Source organism: Eurosta solidaginis, chromosome X (assembly GCF_040869045.1).
Source record: "Eurosta solidaginis isolate ZX-2024a chromosome X, ASM4086904v1, whole genome shotgun sequence".
NCBI lineage: Eukaryota > Metazoa > Arthropoda > Insecta > Diptera > Tephritidae > Eurosta > Eurosta solidaginis.
In genome coordinates, this window is record NC_090324.1 from 138,344,820 (window position 1) to 138,369,694 (window position 24,875).

General features: G+C 42.1%; 1 protein-coding gene across 1 annotated transcript in view; it reads right to left on the reverse strand.

Annotated features, from left to right (window-relative positions):
• LOC137235482 (calcium-dependent secretion activator-like) overlaps positions 1 to 24,875 on the reverse strand; it is a 3,515,579-nt gene that overhangs the window by 3,040,036 nt on the left and 450,668 nt on the right. The window contains exon 2 of the mRNA XM_067758482.1: positions 18,084 to 18,290. Coding sequence (XP_067614583.1) covers positions 18,084 to 18,282 — 199 coding nt within the window. The 5' untranslated portion in view covers positions 18,283 to 18,290. The remainder of the gene's footprint in view (positions 1 to 18,083; positions 18,291 to 24,875) is intronic.

The following is a 24,875-nucleotide window of genomic DNA, read 5'->3' on the forward strand; positions in this document are numbered from 1 at the left end:
ATGTGAAATTGAAAGAATTATCCGCCAATTTAATGGATGACTGAATATTTAAGATAAATTGAATGTATATTGAAGTAATTTAATTTGATTTCAAAGGAAAATATTTTATTTTGGTAAAAGGACTTGGCTGTTGATAACGGACGCACCGCTTTATTAAAAATATCTCAATGTGTTTGTGTTATTACGGACGCACCTTTTTTATTAAAATTGTATGATTTTATTTTTATAGATACGGGCGCACCGCATCTTTTCAAACTTGTAATATAAATGTCCTCGGACGTACCGGGATTAAAAATTTTTTCGTTGGTTTTTACGGAACCAGCGTTTACGCAAAAAAAATCTTTTTGGTTAATTACGGAACCACCACTTTAAATAAAAATTGTAATCATGTTATCTTGTTTTTTTGTATTGTTTTTGATGGAGCCCACTGTAGGACAGAGTGTGACTAAAACTAGAAAACTTTAAAAAATTTATTTAATTTCAGCAACTGTTATACAAGCCAAAAACCAATAACGCAGTTAATGATGATTAAAAAAGTTTGCTGTTTTTGTCCGACCCTGTCCACAGTGCCTACCTTTACACATTTTGCACACATTTATATATGTATGTATATTTCAGGAAATTGTATGTTTGTATTAAACATTTTTTGTTTAATGTAATTGAATAAGTATGGCAATAAGAACGGTAATTTTTGAAAATTGGAAATATAATATGTAATGTATTATATATATGTTGAAAATTCAGAAAAAGGTTAATATGAAATAATTTTTCTTTGATAGAAAATATAATGAATATTCAATGGAAATTGACAAACATATAAATTTAATTTATTTTAATATAATGTATATAATGCAAAAATTATTTCATACCAACTGCTGCTGCGCTTCGTTACGGCTTGATCGCTTGCCGTTATGTTGCTGCTGCTGGTCTGCTGCTTCGGTTGCTGTTTTGCTGCTGCTGCTGCGCTTGCTGTTCTGCCATTAAAGGTGCGATACTGAGGTTGGCTTGCTGTTTTGCTGCTTTACGGGCTTACGGTGGTTTGCCGCTTTGCTGGTGGCGTGGCTACATATTTTGGTACAGTCTTCAAAGTATTTATTTGAATTTTTAGTGTTTTGTTGTTTCTCTTTCCGCAACTATATTATTTCTGCTGCCTTTTAGTTTATTTTATTATTAGTTAAAACAATTTCTACGTGGCTATATGTTCTTTACATGTCTTTTAAAAGATAATAATTTTCCACTAGCCACTGCCATACACCACCAACACTGCCATTTCTTGAAAATTTTAGTAATTTATGTTGTTGATTTAAATGTTTGTATTTTTTTGTAATTTTTTGATTTTGTACTTTTTTTGTAGAAATTTTTTAAATATTTTGTAAATTTTTTTGTAATTTTTAAAAGTTTTTAATTTTTTTTTTGTAATTTTCGCCATATTTTTAGGGTTTTTCTAAATTTTGTATTTTTTTGTAATTTTTATAGTATTTGAAAGAACATTTTTTTTGTAGTTTTTAGAATTTAAATATTTTTTTTGTAAAATTTTTGCATTTTTATATCTTTTTTTTAATGGTTTTTAAATTTTGTAATTTTTTTTTGTATTTTTTTATAAAATTTTTTTTGTAGGGTTTTTGTAAGTTTTGTATTTTTTTTAGTTTTTTATGGTTTTTTTTTGTAGATTTTAAAATTTTTTGTAAATTAAATTTTAATTCTTTAAATAATTTTTAATTTTTGTTTAATTCATTTTTAATTAAATTTTTTTGGATTTTAATTTGTCAGGATTTTAAATTTTTATGATTTTAGGTTTTAAGAGGCCTGCCTCTTCGCCACTATGGCCGCCATTCCGAGGCCCGGCGTCACGGTCGCCATATAAGGTGTCCATCTTGGACACCATGAAATATACGCACACACGCCGCTACGTGCACACACTTACGTTTTCCAATAATTTAGTCTCTCGTATCTTCTTTTACTTTCAAATAAATTTCGTATAGCTTTAAATATAGTTTTTCTTTTTTACTTAAACTTTGGTTCTCTAACACTTTTATTTCGAATTAATACTTTAACACTTAGTTCTACTTAGTTCCTTAACACTTTTACTTGTTGTTTCGTTATCGTCACTTAGATTTTGTTTTCTGTTAATTTTACACTAGCTAAGTAGGTATAGTTTAAGCTTTCTTTTTTTATGTGTCAGTCACGGCGGCCGGCTCAATTCAACTGTGAAAAATGTACCCACGCTGAGTTGCCCTTTTGCACATTGCTGAATGCAAGTGCAATTGGCACTGCTGTTCAGCATCAGCTGACAGCGATGCCATTTGCACTCTGGGTGTGTTTAGAGCGTAAAGGCTGGGTAACGCAGTGCGGTTATAAGGACACCACTCTCTATTACCCCTTGTTTAATTGCTCTGGGTTTGGATGTTATGTTCCTGAATTTCACCGATTCTTGCCGAACAGACAGATCAATTTCGGTCCACCTTTTGACACTTGGAGGGAGAGAGCACCATTCCAAGTCTTGCAGTAACGTGCCGTGGTTGACCGTAGTTGAAGCCAAACGCCTTCAATAGTTGGGAACCACTAGTGTTTCTTCATTTACAGCTGTTAGCACAAAGCTGCAGGGCTGTTGGAAACCCACCGGTGGTTCTCTTTCGAAGTTAGGGTTCGTTAGCGCTGCGCTCAACTGCAAAGGGGTAGCAGAGAAAATTTTAAGAATAAAGATGTTCCAGGGACGAAAAATCGTGTGAAGCAAGCTTCACACAATTCTAGTAGGTTACATTCACCACATACCACAGCAGAATTTGTTAAACTACCACTGTCTGTGTTTATTATTTATCAATTATTTGTACACTTTTTATTCAGCTAATGTGTTCAGAATTTACATTTTTACACTCTAAAACTCCAATCAGTGTATTATGTTAAAACCTGTGTTAAAGTTTGTGGTGTGGTGGAAGTGACCTACTAGAATTTTGTGAAGCTCCGCTGCTTTCCACTGAAGTTCGCGCATGCAACATCTTTATTCTTCAACAAATCTTTGGGAGCAGTCTACTTTCACGACGACAGCAGTTGAGACAACGTTCGAAAGCATCAATCAAGCAACGGTAATACTGAATATTTTTATCTGTTATATCTGTAGATATTTATATTTTTTAATTGTCACTTATATTTTTAATCCGCATATATCTTCGTATATGCGGTTTCTTCTTCTTAAATAAACCTAAATATTTTTATATTATATTTTATTAATTCTTGTTGTTTAATTTCCTTATTTCCTTCTTTCCATTTCTTCGAGTTGACGTGAGTTCGAACCGGAATTCAATTTTGTTTGCGCATACAAACATTTGGTCCTCGAGCCGACAATTCCATTCAAAGTCGAAAATATACACTGCTGGACAGATTCTACCATCGTTCTCGCATGGTTAAGGAAAAGGCCCTGCTCTTAGACCACCTTTGTCGCTAATCGAGTGGCAGAGATCCAAGGTGCTCTCAGTGGCAGAGATCCAAGGTGCTCTCAGCGTTAGGCATTGGAATCACGTTGACAACGAGGATAATCCTGCAGATCTTGGTAGCAGAGGAATTTACCCACAGAACTTATGCTCGAATAAGTTGTGGTGGCACGGCCCCTCGTTTTTAGCCAAATGCGTAGAACAGTGGCCTTCCCTGGATGTAGATATAGACGACATTACGCTCGAAGCTAGGGGATTAAAGGCACACACTTCACAAGTGTCGAAGCAGGATGACCCCTTAGAATGATTTTCGTCGCTTCCGCGTTCACTGTAGGTCGTAGCATATGTGCTTAGATTTTACAATCGAACTAACCGGCATATCCGACCGTTTCACTCTTACCCCTCGCTAATTATTTCTGCAGAAGAAATTTATAAAATTCGAGTTCGGCTCAAAATACTTGCCCACATGAATCACTTTCCAGAGGAACACAAGAATCTTACCGCTAGAATGGCAATATCATCAGAGAGTAAAATTCTCCCCTTAAACCCATTCCTCAATATTCACGGTGTAATTCGAGCCAACGGCAGACTGACAAATTCGCAGATGTTGCCTGACGACGAAAAACGCCCGATTATTTTGCCTTATAGTTGTTATTTCGCAAAGTTGTTAGTAGAATTTATTCACAAGAGAGCCCTCTTCAAGACGGAAATCAATTGGTATTTCGGTTACTGCGCCAACAATATTGGATTCTGAAAGCCAAAAATCTCAAAAAGATCATTATTCGTAATTGTAAACCATGTGTTATACACAGGAAACAAGATCAATGTCAAATTGTGGCAGCTCTCCCGGAAGAACGGACGGCACTTTCCAGACCCCTTGAAGGTACAGGTGTAGGTTTTGCCGGCCCACTCTACGTTAAACGTTTTTCGGGAAGATCTTTCAAGATGAATAAATGTTACGTTTGTATTTTTGTATGCTTTTCTACGAAAGCAATTCACTTAGAAGCTGCCAACTATCTTTCAACAGAAACCTTTCTAGGCGCATTTTCAAGGTTCATTGCTAGAAGAAGCTGTCCAAAAAATATCTTTTCGGATAATGCAACTAACTTTATAGGCGCATACACTGTTCTTAAAAAAGACTTTAAAAGAAACATTACCACAGCTCAAAAGTCTGTGTGCAACCTATATAGCCTTCAAGAAGTCTCCTGGTATTTTATTCCGGCAGGCGCTCCTCATATGGGTGGCCTCTGGGAAGTCGGAGTTAAAAGTTTAAAATTCCCTCTTCGTCGTACCGCTGCTTCTCAGAAATTCAGCTTTGACGAATTTCAAAACCTTCTTTGTCGCAGCGAAGCTTATCTATATTCAAGACCGATATCACCTAATTTCAACGACCCCGCTGATTGTGCAGCTCTTACTCCGAGCCATTTTCTAACTGGGGGGCCACTATTCGCCCCGTCGAAACAAGTAAATTCTCACTAATTAACCGGTGGCAAAAACTTAAGACTCTTAGTCAACAACACTCGCTTCGCTGGAAGGAGGAATATTTAAAGTAACTTCACAAACGTCATAAATGGAAGTCCCCTCACAAAGATATTGCTGTCGATGACCTAGTTTTAGTTCGCCATGAAAATCTTCCACCTGGGAAATGGCGCTTGGGTAGGGTCACCTATATATACCATGGAACTGATAAAAGAGTTCGAGTGGCCGACATTCGCACCCAAAATGAAATGATAATGCGCCCCATTGTAAAGTTAGTTTTTTTACCAAACTAACCTTTAGCGTTTATCATCTCTTTTCGATTCTTAGCTTTACAATATGGATGCACCACTTGTTGAATTTTCACCGACGCCATCCCTCAAAGCAGCGGCACCAGCGGAGACATCGGCAAGCCTCGAGCAAGCAGCAATGGATACAACAACACCAGCAAAGGCCACGGTAGGCCCCGTCAAGCGAAACAATACGCTTAAATGCAGGATCTGTCCTCGGTCACACCCTCTCCAATTTTGCAAAAGTTCATCGACGCAAGCTTTGAACGCCGACTACATCTAGTACTTTTGCGTCGCTATTGCTCGCGATGCTTAGCGCATTCTCACATTACAAAAAATTGCAAAAGCACGGGGACATGCCATTTTTGTGGTAAGAAGAATCATTTGCTTCTACACTCCAAAACTCGTTCAGCCTCTCGCCGTGAACTCCCCCCAATCCTCACACAGCCGTCCGGAACGATCACGGTTCTGCCAACAGTCGCCATTTATTTACATATGGGGCAACGAAAGGTCCTGACCCGAGCTCTTCTCGACTCTTGTTTACCCACGAGCAAAGTGTGCAATTCATTAGTGCGCCGCCTTCGTATACCGACGGTGCCGGTTACACATATTGATATGTGCGAGCTTTATACCAGCTCATCAAACGACTCGCACGTTCGATTCGCGTTGCCAGAAATGGTCATGCCGTAGTTTGAGGTCAAGACCCCGACTTGCCATCTTAGCCAAGCCACATATTTGTCGTCAATATGACGTTGGCATATCCGGGGTTTCACACATCTTTCGCAGTAGCCGTGATTCTAGGGGGATGTATATCACAAACTATTTAAAACCGAAATTGTAAATTATCCAGGCTATCTGCCAGCCCAAAGTTCCGTGTTCGGATGGGTCATTTCTGGCCCATGTGTCTTTTAAGGCACAGCGACCCCTTAATTGGTACCGTTTCCCGTTTTCCGCGTTCGCGTGGGTCCTATCCGGCTCCGGTATCCTTTCAGGCATAGGGACCCCCTAATGGGTATCGTTTCGCCAACTTTAATTTTCTCATCGGTTTAAGTATCAAATTAAATTTAACTAATTATATGAATTATTTTATCTTGGTAAGTAATTATATATTATATAAGTAATTTGCCTTTGCATTATCACCCCTACGGGGCATCAATTATGAATTTATAAGATACGAAAGTGAATTAGAAATAATTACAATTAAGCACTGTCTATACTAAAGAAAACTCAACAATTTATTACTTTACACGCATTTAATGAATTTTAGTTTTAGTTTGGAAATTTATATAGTGCTTAGCTTCTAAGTTGTTTGTTGCAACCCCTACGTGTTGCAAGGCCGGCGGCAATGTTGAAGCCAAACGCCTTCAATAGTTGCGAACCACTGGTGATTCTTAACTTACAGTTATTAGCCACAAAGCCGCACGGCTTTTGGAAATCTACCAGTGGTTCTCCTTCGAAGTTAGGCTTCGTTAACGCTGCGCTCAACTGCAAAGCGGTAGTCTACTTTCACGACGATAGCAGTTGAGACATTAGGGGGACTCATGTAACCGTATAAATGCCTTATAAAGTGTGTAAACGTAAAAATTTATCTAGTTTACGCACGAGCTGTCAAATTTTTTATGAAAAATCATTTACACAATTTGTATAAATTTACGCGCACATTTCATTGTGTAAACGCGGTAAACTCAAAGGAATGCAACCTTGCAGACATTACAGACGGCATTTTCATCAAAAATATCCAACATCAGCAAGTAAAGGCGTTTTAGGTTTGATTTTTCACTTAATCTTGGTATTTTTTAATGTGTATAACAATCAAAAAAATTTTTTTGGAAATAATACAGCTGAAAAACAATCAAGTTTATCAAGAGTATCACTAGGTGCGTTCATATAACCGCGTGTGTAAATGGATATAGTTTTACACCTTATAAGTTTATATGCTATCATGAGTCCCCCTAGCGTTCGAAAGCATCAATCAAGCTATTGTAATATTGAATATTTGTATCTATTATATCTGTAGATATTTATATTTTTTAATTGTCACTTCGATTTTTAATGCGCATATATGTTCATATAAGCGGTGGTGGGGCACAAAAGCCTTTTTAAATGCCCTTCGATGAAATGAAAAGTACGACCTTTAATTTGCATAATTAAATATATTTATTACTTAAAATCGCGGTTATATACGTGTGACCATATCAAGAGTTGGACTTTAATTATTACAGAAGGTAGAGAATGTGAGTAGGAAGAAGAAATTAATTGTTTGTACACTTGTGATTATGTATGTATGCATGTACATATGTAGAAACGTAGCCAGCTAAAACTTTCAAGTTGACCTACCGGAACATTATTAGTAAATGTAAGTGATTGTTGTTGGGCCCGAATGGCATGATTTTTATTTTTTATGTGGAGGCGAGGTGGATGTCACGCGCAAGAGTGTGTTGTGGGTGCATTTCAATGTGGCGATGAAAGAGTGCGACTGGAACTCCATTCCAAGAGAGTGAGTGTGAGATAATGACGAATATGCGAGAATTTGTAGGTGATGGTGTAGATGGTCGACCAACGATGAAAATGGGTGTGACAATAGCGACGACATTTAATTGTGAAAATTGTAGCGATTATACCATGTGGCAAATTATATTATTTTATTACGAACAACCTTGCGCTCGAACATGCGGTTTCTTCTTCTTAAATAAACCTAAATATTTTTATATTATGTTTTATTAATTCCTGTTGTTTCATTTCCTTATTTCCTTTTTTCCATTTCTTTGAGTTGCCGTGAATTCGAACCGGCATTGAATTTTGTTGGTGCATACAAACAACCGTATCAAAAGCTTTTGATAGATCTGACGCAACGAGTACTGTCCTATAGTGGGGTTTTGATTTAATCCGCGATTTATTTGCGTGTTAATGGCGTTTAGCGCGGTAGTAGTGCTATGTAGTTTTCGAAAGCCATGCTGATGATTGACAAGATGCAAATTTGCAGTGAAATAGGGAAGAATGGCTTTAAATGTCTTGGCTGCTGGCGATAGGAGAGATATAGGACGATAAGAATCTCCTATGTTAGCTAGTTTCCCAGGTTTAATAGCGGAACCACCCTGGCCAATTACCACTTTTCGGGGATGACGATAGTGGACAGGGACAGGTTGAAGACATGCGCTAGATAATTAAATCCATCTTTGTCTAGTTTTTTAAGCATCGGCACTAGTAGAGAGGTTACAATTCTTTAAATGTTAATCCACCAGTAATCTGATGCGTTGGTTTATATCCCCTACTTTGGGGTCGCCGGAGTCGTGCTGTCTTATAACGTCACGTTCTCTCGCTAGAGCTGCGGCCTCCGCTGGAAAATGTGGCCGGATTTACGGTATTCTTCCGGCGGGAAAGAAACGAGCCGAATCGGATTCAATGACCTTGGGGAAACACGCTCCCTTACCGGGCATCAGTTGGGATAGGGAGGGCAGCAAAACGATTGTCAGTATAAGGTTTTTAATCTTCCCATTTTCCTTTTTTAAAATTGATGAAAGTGCGTTTTTCAATAATGATGAAGTCGGTATATCGCTCGAGTAAAAGGAGTAAAGGTAGTTGGTCGGATGCCAATGTTACCATCGGCTACCAGTTGACACAAGACGCCGTCACTCTGGGGTTAGTGACGGGTGACTACGCCTGAGTTGAGCGGGGGTGAGGACGAATGTTCTGTGTGGCCCTGGAACTGGACGTCCACGGTTAAGCACTGGAGTACCCAGTGTAGTTGGGTTTGCAGCCTGACAGCATGGCGCGATGAAACCCGCCGGGGAGTTACCGTCGCTGAGACAAGAACATCTAGGAAAGTGGCACCATCCAAGGCAGGAACTGCATTGGGCAGATGTCGCAAACATATATATTCTGTGGTGGCAAATGGTGCACAAGGTGGTAGGGATTAAGAGTCTGTTTCCATGACCTACTCGTGTGATAGTGCCGGAAAAAAGGGGGAGAAGAAGATGGGGCTGATGCTCGGTATTGCTACCTACTCTACTATGGAGATTGTAGTTGTGAGTAGGAGCGGCCGTATGAGCTGTTGGTGCCGTGGTGCCGCTGAGCAGCGGGGCTGCTAGAGGGTAGTGGTGGGCGCTTAGGCGCAGACTACAGGATGCCCTTGGGCGTGCACAGCAAGATGCCACAAAAGATTTGTAAAAGTTACGAGGAGCAGGGGTTTTGGGGCCCAGCCCAGAACATCCCGTCCGGTGTAACCATCCTTTACACGTAACACATTGACAAATGTATGGCCGTCCTAAAAATATACTTTTCCGGCAAACGCAGCGAAACCATTTCTCTGGACCGGGATCAGATACAGGTCCCAGATTGGGTTCGATACCTTCCCGGAGCAGGAGAATATGGCGCAGTCCCACTGCAAGGATCCGCTGGGAGGATGACAATTGTGGGAGGAACGTAACTAATTAAATGGGGTTACACTGAAATGACAGCCCTTGGTCGTGAAAAATCCCGAGTCGCTCCGGTACATAGAACCAGCTGCCATGGGAACCGTACCCGTCCTGCTATATGGTCTGTATGGTGCGGAAGCATGGACCATGACAACATCAGATGAAGCGGCTCTGGGAGTGTTTGAGAGAAAACTTCCTCGAAAGATTTATGGACCTCTACGCGGTGGCTATGGCGAGTACCGAAGAAGACTCAATGATGAGCCGTACGAGCTTTACGCAGAAATCAACAAAGTTCAGCGAATTAAAGCGCAGCGGCTACGCTGGCTACGCTATGTTGTACGAATGGAAGATGACGCTCGGGGTCCACTGAAAGGACCAAGTGGAAAACGAGTTAAACTCCCTTGGTGTGACCAATTGGCGCCAGTTGGCACAGCGAAGAAGCGACTGGCGCGCCTTGTTGGACGGCCATAACTGTTTAAAATGTTAAGCGCCCAGAGTAAGTAGGACTGATTCTAAAATTTGCGAAAATTGAGCGTCAGAAAATGTAGCCATCATTTTTTCTGTATCGCCTTCTGAACTGCTGGTTTCTAAGTTGGGCGCCAATGTAATATTGTTTTTGGGATTGGAGAGTATTATCGAACGTTGTCCCTGAGATCTTTCGTTGACTGACAGTCGGTAGCGTAACACCATCGACTTCAACGTCCATCATCTGTTCCTTCCGTCGAAAACAGAGTGGCAATGGATTTTTGCGGTGATAGTGCCACGTTGCCCGATGTGAAGAAAATAGAAAGACTCCGGAGATAGCTGATTATTTGAGAAACTAAGTCATCTATTGGAGGGCTAAGTCTACTTGTCATTATCGTGCTGTTGTCGGCATAGGAAATTATTGTAACTCCTTCTGGTGAGCAAGGGAGCTTTGATATGTAGAAATTAAACTAAAGCGGGAATGGGACACCACCATGTTGTACCCCTTGTTTAATTCCAGGCTTTGAGGTTTCGTTCCTAAATTAAACCGATACTTGCCGACCATTCAGATAATTTGCTGTTCACCTTTTTAGAAAAAGAGGAAGTGTGGATCCTTCTATGGCTTGGAGTAGCGTGCCGTGGTTGACTGTGTCAAAAGCTTTTGACAGGTCGAGTGCCACGAGCACCATCCTGTGCTAGGATTTTTCCTGGTTTGGTCCGCACTTTATATGAGTGCTAATTTTAATAGGTTAATGGTGATATGTTTTGTGCGGAAGCCATATTGATGGGTGGCTAGGTGAAGATTCACCGTGAAGGAGCAGGATAGTTTCCAATGTCTTCGCTACTGGTGAAAGGAGTGATATCGTTCGATATGACCCACCTTCGTTAGCTGGTTTCTCAGGCTTTAGTACTGGAATTATTATTGCCATTTTCTTTTTTCGGGAATAACAAAGGACTCCAGCCACACGTTGAAAACGTTCCTTAGGTAGTTTATTCCCTCAGTGCCAAGGTTTTCCGCATTGGCATGGATATTCCGTTTGAGCTTACTGATTTAGAGAGCTTGGCCTTTTGGATGGCTTCCTGGTAATGGGTGACAGTTCGTGTTTGTGTTTATGTGCACGTCTGTTTGCAGGAAGTCTGGCGTTGTCTACTGAAGTATGCATTACAAATTGTAGGCAAAAGGTACTCGCGCAATTCTTCGAATCCGATAAAGTTTTAACGCCGAAAGCAATGGATAATTTTTCATTGCGTTTTTTGGAAATGGACAAGGATTTAACGGTACACCACAGTTTATCAGCACCCGCAGAGAAGTTGCGGTTCTTTAGATGCTCCTATCATTTGGCACGTTTGTGTTTTTTACTAGCCACATAATATCCAAGCTGAAATCCCTAATAAGGTCTATATTGTCGAGCTGTCTCGATGGGTCTCGTTCTCATTGCTAACTTTGCATTTTCTGCCGGGAAATGGGGTATGATTTCTGGTATTCTATTGGCCGGAATAAAGCGTGCCGAAGCTGAAGCGCTGATCTTGCGGTACGCATGCTCGCCTTGCCGGACATCAGTCGGAATGGCGAGAGCAGCAAAATAATGGTTTGTGAAGCTTGTGTAGACTTCCTAGTTAGCTTTTTTAAATTAGTAAAAGTCCTCTTTTCAGAGGTGATAACATTAGCACGTCGCTGTATGGAAGGAGTATGGCCAGATGGGTCAGATGCTAAAGTAAGCATCGGCTGCTATTCGACGAAGTTTATGAGCATTTCGCTGACGATGGAAATGTCTGACGAGCTGTGACAGTTACCCGCAATGGGGACATCGCCGTTTATCCTGCAGAAAGTCGTATTGCCTACTTGATTTGCTAGCTGGTGTCGACTGGAAAGCTGGAATGCCAAAGGTCGTGGGGATCGTTGAAATCGCCAAGAATAAGACGGTTTGGACACTATTCAAAACAAAAGGGTTAAAATATCTTCAACCGTTCCCATATTATCAGCAATAGAAGAAATGATAATTCTACTCTTTAAATTCGCAATGTTTTGCAAAGTATGAAATTTTTCAAAAACAATGTATAAGGAAAATGCTAATATTGCCCCCGAAGGAATAAGGTAACTATTTAGTTATCCAAGTAAAAATAGTTTTGGGTGGTCCGCTTTAAAAATGTTGTCCCCATAGTGAAACACCGCGCTCTCAATGCCTTCTATATCGAATACGATTCAAAGTGTACACAAATTTTAGACACAATTGGTATAGAATTTTATCTTCTGTAACATTGATAGGTTAGGTTAGGTTGAACTGGCCGTCCCATGAGGACCTCACATAGATTGAATAAGTTCGTAGTGTTACCAGAAGTTTGTTTTAACGACCAAACTGAAAAACCCTATCAAAAACCAGGACCAATGTTATAAAATAACTCCGTCCTCTTGGCAAACACTAGAAGCTTCCTAGGATTTAAGCCACTTGCTGCTTCTAGATCTGACAGCTGTATCACTCCTAATAGCTGTAGTCTTAGCCTGCAAGCGCAGGGCACGAGCACAGAACGTGCTCGATCGTTTCCTCCTCCAGCCGCACTCCCTACATCTGCTATCGCTGACCAAGCCTAGTTCAAAGGTATGTGACGCCAGAAGGCAGTTTCCAGTCAGAATAACCGTCAGGAGTCCACAGTCCTCTCTTTTTAATGATATAGGCAACTTTGTTAGTCTAAGGTTGTAATACCTACACATAATCTTCGACACTTTACAGCCCCGCGCTTGAACCCACGCCTTTCCTCTTTGGTCGATAATATGCACCTCTCGCCTTCGCGCAATTTCGCCCAGTCTAACTGGGACGTCACGGAGCAAGCTTCAAGGGATGCGCCCTTTTTAGCTAGTTCATCCGCTTTTTCATTCCCATCTATTCCCATATGCCCTGGACCCAATATAGATGTATGCTTCTCCCTGTCGCGATTCTCTCCAGGGACTGCTTACACTCTAACACGCATTTAGATGCTGTGCTATGCGAGATTATTGCCTTAATTGCTGCTTGACTGTCAATATAAAAGCTAACACGATTGCAACTTGGGCTATTTTCTTCCAGGGCTTCTACTGCTTTGGCTACGGCTACTAGTTCCGCTTGGAAAACGCTACAGTAATCCGGCAGCCTGTAGGATCTATTTATTTCCGGATCAGCCAGTATACAAAGAACCTACTTTTCCACTACTTTGGAACCATCTGTGTACACATGTATAGCCTTGTCCGCCATTTGAGCACCCTTGCGCCAACTGTCCACCTCTATTGTGGTCTTAAGTTTGCCCTCGAAGCGCAGACAAGGAATCAGGGAGTCTGTTCGTCTTGTGATTGATGACGTTATTATGGCCGTATGGTCGGCGCTCAAGCTGCACCGAGGCACTGAGCCTGGTTGCAGTTGTTAACGCTATATTCTTTGCTACCTTGTCTAGAGGTGGAATGTGCAGAATGGCATACAGTGCAGCCGTCGGGGTTGTTTTCAGGGCTTCCGTAATGCTAAGCATTTATAGTCTGCATACCCCCTCAAATTTTTTGAGGTAGGTTGTTTTTTGTATGGCTTTCCACTAAATAATAACTCCATAGTATAGAATAGGGCTTACAATCGCTGTAAAAACCCAATGAGAAAGGGAGGGCGATAAGCCCCACGTACACCCCAGCATTCTTTTACATGCATAAAGTCCCGTTGAAGCCTTCTTCACCCTCTCCTCCACGTTGAGCTTCCATGACAGCTTACTGTCTAGGATGATTCCTAGATATTTTGTGCAAGGTTTCTCTTGTAGGGTCACCCCTCCTAACTTAGGCCCGATCCAATTTGGGACCTTGTACCTCTTTGCAAACAAGGCCATATCCGTCTTATCCGCGTTGACTTTCAACCCGACATTTGATGCCCAGGTATGAATATCCGGAAGCGCCCGATCCATCGAAGAGCTAATCGTTGGAAGGCAATGCCTAAAAAGACTCCTAGAGCATATTCCTTATATTCCTGGGCTTTCTCTATGCTTATTGCCACCCTATGCAATGCGGTGTCTACCGACTGGCCTTTGGTGTACGCATGTTGTTTTGTGGAGAGCAGCTTTTGATCCACGTTGGACATTATGTACACATCTATCAGCCTCTAAAAGGTTTTGAGCAAAAATGATTTTAAGCTAATGGCTCTATAGTCTTTGGGATACACGTGACCGATCTTCCCCGCCATTGGTAGGAAAGCTACACGAGCAGTTCTCAAAGAGTGCGGTACATGATTCAGTCTTATGCATCCATCGAATATTATTTTGAGCCATTCCACGAACGCCCTACTTGAAACTTGTAACATGACCGGCAATATACCATCTGGGCCCGGCGATTTAAACTTAGAAAACGTCTTCACTGCCCATTCGATCTTGGTATCGGTCACCAAGACCGGCACTACCGGCTCCATGATCGAAGTGTGAGTGCTGTCTGCTGGCTCTTCTAAACCATTTTAAGATGGGAAATGTGTATCGAGAAGCACCACAAGGGATTCCTCATAATTACGTGACCATTCCCTGTTCTCTTTCTTTATTAGTCCCTGGACTATATTTCCCCTTGCTAGGACTTTTCTCAACCGTGCTGTTTCGCTGGAGCACTCTATGTCCGTACAGAAACTTTTCCATGAGATTCTCTCCGCCCTGAAAATTTCACGCTTAAACATTTCTTTTACTTGTGTTCTTAGAAAACTCAGCTCATTACTCCACCATGGCGGCTATGCTTTTCCTCTGAATCTTCTTAGAGGGAAAGCTTTATTATACGCAGTCATAACCGTCCTTGTTAGGAATTCATTGGACTCCTCCAGTTCTTCCACATTGGCAACCTCTTTGGGTTGTTCCAGTTTCGTTTCTACCTGTTTCTGGAATTTAGTCCAGTTTGTTGACCTAGGGTTTTCAAAGGTACCTCCCTTCTCTAACTTCTTTAGGGGGATGCTGAATCTGATATACGCATTGTCGGAGAAGGATGGTCTATCAAGAACCATCCAATCATACCTTGATATATCACTTTCGGAGCTTAGTGTAATATTCAAAACATTGCTGGATGTTGGACCAATGTATGTAGGGACATTTCCCCTGTTGGCTATCTGCAAATTGGTTTGCAGGATGTAACAAAATAGAGATTCGCCTCGCTCCTCCCCACGAATTGTGGTGCGCATTTGCATCCGCGCCTATGACCAACCGCCCTTTCCGCCCTTAGTCCTGTACTAGCCTCTCGCACCTCATTGGTGGAACCTCCGCAGCATGGGCCATGTAGCAGGATGCCAGGATAAATGCCTGCTTATACCTTTGCTCAACGGCCACTTCAACGAGGTCCTCAGTAGTGTAAATAGGCAGCGTATATGAATGCAGCTGTTTCCTTACCATTATTACAGCTCGCACCCGTCCTTCCGTTTGCGCATAGTAAACGCCAAATCCGCGCGCGCTAAGTCCAGAAACCTTTCCTTCCGATGAGAGCCAAGGCTCCTGCATCAGCGCGACGTCAAACGAACCCACCTTAAGGGTTAGGAGGAGGTCGTTCGACGCCACTTTACTGTGTTGGAGATTTATCTGTAGGACTCGCAGCACCATTGGGCTGTTTGTCCCCCTCCAGCACCTCCGTCGTGACGTCGTCAGCCACTTGTAACTGTTGTACCGTGTGTTCATCTGTGCGACTCACAGCACCATCTGGCTGCTGGTCCTCTTCTAACACCATCGTGGTGACGCCGGCTTCCTCCACCTGTCTTTTTTCCCTTAGGCCTTTGAGGGACTTTCGGCTTCGCCCACTTCCAGCGTGTTAGGATTTTTATCCTCGGGACTTCTTTCCTGAGTCGCATATAAATTTTGCCTGTAACAAAGGACATTTTTCCAAACTGCGTGTACAATATATCCTCCACCTGCTTGTTTATTTGGAAGATGTAGAACTGACCTTCCACCGTAGGCCTAGATACAGTAAGTATCTTCCAATCCTGTGTCGGTATGTTCGGATTCTGATTCTGCAGAATTCGCAGTGTATCCTCCGACTTCATCACGCATGGTATCCATACCTTAACTTTTGGTACCGTGGGGATTTGCGCTTTATCCACCAGCTCAAATTGCGCGTTCGTGCCTTACCTTTGGAGGTTTGGAACCACTTCCTCCACCGCAAGCTCGCGATGTTGTCGCACGCTATCATCTTCACACCATTATACCATCCCCCCGAATCAAAGATTGGAAGGGGCTTACTTGGTTGTTTCCGCATCATCTTAAGCATTAAGCTAATAAGATCCCTTTCTACAGATCTCCATCTGTCCGAAAGGACTGCTACGATCAACCAGCGCCACAGTCAGTGACTGCTCTGCCACATCACTCATCTTCTAGGGAGAAGCCGGAATCTTAGTGTTAAATCCCTTTGGCACCTCCGAGAAAGCCGAGTCTTAGCTTTAACTCCCTTTAGTACCTCCGAGAAAGCCAGAGTCAAAGCGTTATCTCCCTTTGGCTTGTCTCCTACTTCCGTAGCTGCAGCTTCCTTCTGACTCGAAGCTTTTGAGGTAGTTGCTACCTCGCTATTGGGGCCCATCTGTCTTACAGCTTTGGGCCTACTTGTCTTGTCTATGCAACTTCCCTGCCTCGCGGCTCTGGGACTGGGTCCTTTCTGCCTCCTGAAAACAGGCTTGTCGCCTTCCGCTGAACGTTGCCTCTTCATTTTGCCATTCGACGCTTCTTCTCCCTCGTACCGGTTGCATAACCGAGGGTTTATCGCAGCAAACCTTTAGAACTGCCTTCGACCAACTTCTACCGCCTCATGGGCCCATTCCAAGCGCTAGACCTTTACTTCTGTTGGGTCGACCACTGCTCCTAGGCGTTGGACAATTCTTAGTACTGCACGGTACTGCGAGAGAGCTCTTTTACTTCCTCTGCTCCGTACCCTTTTCCACTCTTCTACTCCGTTTTCATTTGTGTGCTTTTCCAACACGGAGTTCATTGGATCAGCACTATTCTCGCTCCTCGAGTCCGACGCATCGCTTAATGCGTATTTGTCGTCCTTGGCTTGCGACTCAGTCCTCCTCTTATCATCCTCCTTATTACAATTTGGTAATAAGTCCTTCATCTTGGTCGTACGACCACCTGCCCGACAAGGCGGGCTCAGCGGTCCAGTGTTATATACGGGGAAAGAACCGTCCGCCACAGCAGCGCCCCTAACTGTGTAAGGCCATCAATACTTCCCGAGGTGGCCCGGTATCGGGAAGGCTCCGTTCGAATACAGCCGAATTTATCCCCTGGCTGCAAATCGTCCAATAGGCACGGTCCGCATAACACCCCGAATTAGCGGGTTGGCAGTTCTTGGTCACCGACATCCCGCCGCCCTCCTATGAGGCGAAACCGCGTAGATGCCAGTGCTAAACAGCTCCGCCTCATAGTCGGGCGCTATGGAGATCGGCTAAGCCCTCACACCAACGTCAAGGTGCCTGCCCTAGTGAGGGGTAACATTGATAATAAATACAAATGTCGTAAGCTTCAAAGGGAACGAAATATTTTCAAACAAAAATTCCAAAAAAGTCGATTTTTGTGACCTTTTACCTTAATTTTTGACAGACGTGGAAACGTAACACTATGTAGGTTTTGAGACAAGTGTAAGAATGTCAATATTCAAGTTTATACAAGAACTAAGCTGGGTCATTCGAATTTCGAAATTCCTGTCTTATCTTTTTAAAAATGACTGGACTAGTATGTATATATATCAATTTAACACTTAATACATTTAGTTATTTATCTAGAAACTTGGTGTGATACATTTAGTTATTTATCTGGAAACTTGGTGTAAGTCGTTATAGCGTTTTGGTTTGGAGCTCCGCAAATATGATGGTATTTTAACGAAAGATCGGAAATGTATTCCCCTAAAACGCGAGTAACTAATTGGTTAAGTCTTCCACGAGATAATCTGATATGTCTTAGTATTCTACGAAAATAGTTAAACATGGTTTCCTTCTAAAGAATCAATGATATATTTTTACATATGTGCATACATATATATAAGTTAATAATTAAAATATTACCGCCTTGTATTTTTGATATCGCTGAATTCTTATCGTAAGTCACCGGGGGAGAAGGTTTGTGAGCCTGTCCTGTTGCCCTATACATGGCCATCACCCAAAGACTGCATTCATTTTCATCATCACAAGCAAATGCAATGCTGTCCCCTTCTCGAACGGCGTTGAAAAAATAATGACCTCCATTTAACTCCATGCCAAACATTAAATTTGCTGCAATAAACAAGAATGTTTTCATAAGTTTATACATTAAAAAATCGAAAACGAAAAACTTTCTCTCCCGTAAAAATTTTTCAGGGCATGGATTGCCTAGAAAATCAGTTGGAGTTGGACCCGTATACGGTTCTATTAACAAATGTGTGTCTTAAACAGAGAAAGAAATACCAAACTTACTCACCGTTCATTTCTTCATGTCTCCTTAAAAACATTTTTTGTTTGAAATGAACTCTGATTGAAGCTTACAATACATACTTATAACTTAACTTTCGTATCGCGACTTCTTACTTACTCGCGACAGTATTACCGAATTTAAGGTACAGTGAAGTAACTGTTCACCGATACTAGGAAAAATAAAGAACTATGTACATTGGGGGATAGGAGGGTGGAGCCGTGTGTAGAAGTCTACGAAAGTGGGGAAAGCTTTTGACCGCCATTCACCTGGCAATGGCCAGAGCGATTCTTTTGCATGCGGTTCAAGCAGCTCACTACTGCAGGTCGCTTGCGGCCAAGTATCCTCTGGGTAGCCGCTAAACGGATGTTTAGGCGACAACTTGGCTAGGCCACTCTGGCATAATCGGTTTAAGGGCTAGCCGGGGGAGATCTCATCGGCAGCGTATGCAAGCGGGCGTCTGTCTTGGAGCAAGCGGATCGCTATATAAACGTGCAAGTAATATTTTCACCCCCGCTGAGCGGGTTATGCGCTGCGCTTGGGACCCGCCACGTAAAACCATACTCCAATGAAATATAACAACAAGCCTCGGATAAATACACTCTTTATTGATGACGACCATGGCAAGCGTTTGAAGGACAATGAATTGAGGGCATGCACCTGGAACGTCCGCTTCCTGAATGGGATTGGTGCAGATGCCCGGCTGGTTGATGTCCTCTTCAAAGTAAAATCTGACATCACCGCCATCCAGGAAATACGTTGGACGAAGCAAGGAAGAAAGAAGATAAAAATTGTGACATCTATTGGAGTGGCCATACGAATAAGCGCAGTTTCGGCGGCGGATTCGTGGTGGGAGAGAGACTTTGTCGCCAAGTGCTGGCGTTCACGCCTGGGGACGAGCGTCTCGCCGCTATCCGAACAAAAGCAAAATTTTTTAATACATCATTCATCTGCGCCCATGCGCCAACAGAGGAGAAAGACGATGAGGTGAAAGACACTTTTTATGAGCAATTAGAACGCACATACGAGCGCTGCCCCCGTCATGATATAAAAGTCGTGCTTGGCGACTTTAACGCCAGGGTGGGCAAAGAAGGTGTTTTTTTCCCTACAGTCGGAAAGTTCAGCCTACACAATGAAACTTCTCCTAACGGACTGAGGCTGATTGACTTTGCCGGTGCTCGAAACATGGTAATATCCAGCACGAGGTTCATGCATAAAAAGATACATCAAGCTACATGGCTGTCTCTTGATCGAAATACTCGCAATAAGATCGATCACGTTGTGATAGACGGACGGCATGCCCCCAGTGTTTTAGATGTGCGCACGATCCGAGGACCTAACATCGACTCGGACCATTATCTCGTTGCAGCCAAAATACGCACCCGCCTCAGCGCGGCTAAAACCAAGGAACAAAAAACACAAGGAAAGCTAGACGTCGAAAAGCTTCAATCACAACAGACTGCCAATGATTTCGCAACTCGACTCTCACACCTGCTCTCTGAGAGCACAACTCATCCTGAAGGAATACAGGAGCAGTGGGAGCATATATCCAAAGCACCTCGTACTGCCGCCGAGGAAAAAATTGGTTGCCGGCGGCCACGAAAAAATAACTGGTACGATGAAGAATGCCGCGTTGCAACCGAAAGAAAAGACGCTGCCTACAGGCAGCGTTAAAAGCGAGCGCGACAAGAGGAGTGTGTGAACGCTATCGTGAGTTAAAAGGGGAAGTGAGACGCCTTTTCAGGAAGAAAAAAGCAGAGGCAGAAAGGCGTGAGTGCGAGGAGGTTGAGCTGCTAGCCACCAGGAGTAACGCCCGAAAATGCTACCAAAAAATACGGCGACAGACGGAAGGTTTTAAGACCGGGGAAAATTCCTGTAGGAATGAAAACGGCGACCTTGTAACTGATGTCCAGAGAGTGCTTAGATTATGGAGGGAATACTTCTCTGCTCTCCTAAATGGAGGCAGCAATTCACCGCGCAGAGATGAAGAACCCGATCCCGCAATCGATGATGATGGAATATATGTCCCCCCACCCGATTATGACGAAGTTAGAATAGCAATAACCAGATTGAAAAACAACAAGGCCGTGGGCGCTGAGTTGGTAAGACGCATGCAGCAGCTTCTTAGCAAAATATGGGCGGACAAGTGCATGCCCGACGGTTGAAATCTAAGTGTTCGTTGCCTAGTCCACAAGAAGTGGGATACTGCAAAATGCACCAACTATCGTGGAATCAGCCCTCTTAATATCGCATATAAGGTCCTTTCAACTGTATTGTGCGAAAGATTGAAGCCCACCGTGAACCGGCTGATTGGACCTTATCAGTGCGGCTTCAGACCTGGTAAATCTACCATCGACCAGATTTTCACAATGCGCCAAATCTTGGAAAAAACCCGTGAAAAGAGAATCGACACACATCACCTCTTCGTCGACTTTAAAGCCGCCTTCGGCAGCATGAAAAGGAGCTGACTATATGCCGCTAAGCCCCGCAAACTTATACGGCTCTGCAAAATGACGTTGAGCAATACCATCAGCTCAGTCAAAATTGGGAAGGACCTTTCCGAACCGTTCGAAACTAAACGAGGTTTCAGACAGGGTGACCCCCTATCGTGCGATTTCTTTAATTTGATGCTGGAGAAAATTATACTAGCTGCAGAACTTAACCGCACTGGAATAATATACTATAAAAGCGTGCATCGGCCTAAACACCCGCGCTGTTAGTTCTGCTTACTCCAAACTGGAAAAAGAAGCGGTAAAGATGGGTTTGATGGTGAATGAGGACAAAACGAAATACCTACTGTCATCCAGCAAAGAGTCACTGCATACGCGCCTTGGCAACCACGCTACTACCAAATAAACGAAGTCTTTTACTATTTCGAAATTATGGCTGCCAACAATGTCGTGTTTGCCAAGACACATACACAAGTTCACCGATTCTTCGGTTGATGACATGGGTATTTCGTTTTGTCCTTATTCACAATCAAACCTATCTTTTCCGCTTCTTTTTCCAGTTTGGATTAAGCAGAACTTACGGCGCGGTTTTTCATGTCGATCATGTCAATGTCGTTAGCATATGCCAGTAACTACCCGCTTTAATAGGATTTTGTTCCAGAGTAGTTAAGCTAAGCAGCTAGCATAATTTTCTCAAACATCTTTAAGAAATAACGCGACAGGCCTCATTTCGTTTCGAACGGGTCGAACACGTCCATCTCAATTCTGACTGAGCCGGTGGAGTTGCTCAGCGTAATTTTGCACAGGCGTATAAGTTTTTCGTGGATTCTAGTTAAAGCAATGCGGCATATAGGTAGCTGCTTATTGTGCTGCAGACGGCTTTAAATCCCACGATCCGTGGTGTGTGAAAACTCTTTTCTCGCGAGGTTTTCCAAGATTTGGAGCATAGTAGCAATCTGGGAAAGAAGAAACCGTCATTAGATTTCAATCGTCGGGCATGCAGTCGTCGGACCATATTTTGTATAGAAGGTGATGCATGCGCTTTACCATTAGGTGAGGGAGCAATAGTTCTATTGTCCTTGATTTGCGGGCTCGCGTTCATCGTTTTCCATCGGACCTCATCCATTTATGAGCACAGAGAAAAAGTTTTTAGGATAAAATAAGGGTGTCTATGTTGCATTTGACAACACACTTGATGTTGGCAATGCGGGTCTACTTTTGGTCAGATCGTGGAAGCACGTGTCCAAGTAAGTTGATTTAGCGATTTTTTGGTGATTAACCCTAAGTATGGTTGCTGTAGCGGCGACGACCATCTAGGCGAAATTCACAAGATCAAATCGACGTTGTGGCGGAGGCCTCCACGAATTAAATTTATACTGACGGCTTTAAGGCCGCAACTATGGAAGGTAACATGACAGCGTTATTGAAGGTAACATGGCGACTGTGATTTCAGCACTAATGCTGCATTAAGATGCAAACTCCTTCCATTCGGTTGAATGATAATGAGTGGGAAACGGCATTTTCGTCTCTTACAACAGCATTTCCTTCACCAAAATTGCTACAATTCAAGATTTTATAAAAGAACTAGCAGACCCGGCATACGTTGTTCTGCCCTAAATTTGTATATCTGCATACATTTTAATAAGCTTTTTCCTTCTAACGCTCCCTCGCCCCTCTACACTTTTTCCTAATCTTTGTATTCACTCCTCCCTCCGTATTTTTCGCTTCATCTATCTCCATCTTCGTCTCATTCTATCTCTTTCTCAGTCTCCTTCTCTCTTTTCTCTTCTCTCAAGTTTTTCTCATTCTTCTTCATATCTTATTGCCAGTCTCAGAGAGTGGTATGTATTTTGTTCCAGTCCCATTCCGAGTCTCAGTCCCAGTCCCACTCCAAGTCTCAGTCTCAGTCCCAGTCCTAATCCCAGTCCCAGTCCGTCTCTGGTCTGATTCAAGGAAAAAAGCATCGGAAATACTAATATAGGCAAATTTATATACCAAATTCAGGCAAATCAAATAGGACTTATGTAATTAATTCATGTCTTTATTTCGGCTTCGCATGCATATTTATCAGTTTTGCCACGTTGATGCAACTAAATCGAATATCACAATGAAAATTATTTAAAAGTTCTCAGCAACAGCTTTCATTTGATATCCAAAATACACACACATTCTAGGGGTGCCCGGGTCCACGTTTTGGCCTATATCTCGAGACCCTATTCACCAATAGGTATGAAAACTACCCTGTACTAAAGCACTCATCAACAGCTTTCATTTGATATCCTTATTGTATAAACACATTCTAGGGGTGCCCGGGTCCACGTTTTGGCTTATATATCGAGACCCTAGTCACCAATAGGTCTGAAAACTACCCTGTACTAAAGCACTCATCAACAGCTTTCATTTGATATCCTTATTGTATAAACACATTCTAGGGGTGCCCGGGTCCACGTTTTCGCCTATATCTCGGGACCCTAGTCACCAATAGGTATGAAAACTACCCTGTACTAAAGCACTCATCAGCAGCTTTCATTTCATATCCATATTGTATAAACACATTCTAGGGGCGCCCGGGTCCACTTTTTGTCCTATTTCTCGAGACCCTAGTCACCAATATGTATCCTGGTCCACTTCCCGGAAGAAAAGTTATCCGACATTTTATTCTAGATATAACGCTACCTACATATCTAAATTTAGGCAAATCGAGCCATATATACGACAGTTTAGAATAAATCGGTCCCTGGTCCACTTCCCGAAAAGAAACTTTTCACAAACACTTTCCGGTTTCCTATTAAGTTATCCTAAAAATTTCATGGCAATCTTTCTATCCGTTCCCGAGGTATGGAGTGACAATCAAAATGTACACTTCTTTTTATATATATAGATTCATTCATTATTACGGTAGATGCCTTAACAAATGTATGCGGTGTATTTTGAGTTAAGAACTGCAAGTCAGGGATTTACCAGAATGTTGCGCTTTTAAAGCATTTAAAAAAGCTGAGCAGGAAAAACCAGTAAAAGATTTGGAGTTTTCCTTTACTTCACAAAAAGCTATTTCGAACATACATATGTATGTTTTTGGCACACAAATTAGAGTATAGACCCCTAGTATACCTTTTCAATATGAAAGACCTATCTTCAAAACTTTCGAAAATCAGGCTAGAACTAACGGAATATGATTTCAGTATTGTATTAGGAAAAACTCAAATTTTGGCGCCGATGCCGATGGGTGATACCCATTACAATCCAGGAAATTAAGGAATCGAACAAACAAGATCAAAGACAAAACGATGAAAATTTACCTAGAGAAGCTGACATATTTTACACGTTTACTATAAACATTCGTTAAATTTTTCTAAAAGGAAGTATATATATATGAAAATGATAACGATAAAAATAGAATAACAACAACTTTAAAAATGTTTGCGCATATAAAATATAAAAGGCTCTAGCTCGAGCTATTCAAAACTTATTTGAGGATGTTAGTGAAATAATCAGTGCTGCTCAAACTTTTTTATATGGAAGTGCGAATCACAATACATGTACAAAATTGTATGTGCACTGAAACTTTTTTTGTATTTAAAACAAGTAAGGAAGGTTAAGTTCGGGTGTAACCGAATATTACATACTCAATTGAGAGCTATGGCGACAACATAAAGGAAAATAACCATGTAGGAAAATGAAACGAGGATAACCCTGGAATGTGTTTGTATGACATGTGTATCAAATGAAAGGTATTAAAGAGTATTTTATGAGGGAGTCGGCCATAGTTCTATAGGTGGACGCCATTTAGGGATATCGCCATAAAGGTGGACCAGGGCTGACTCTAGAATTCGTTTGTACGATATGGGTATCAAATGAAAGATGTTAATGAGAATTTTAAAAGGCGTGGGCTTAGTTCTATAGGTGGACGAGTTTTCGCGATATCGCACATAAAGGTGGATCAGGGTTCACTCTAGAATT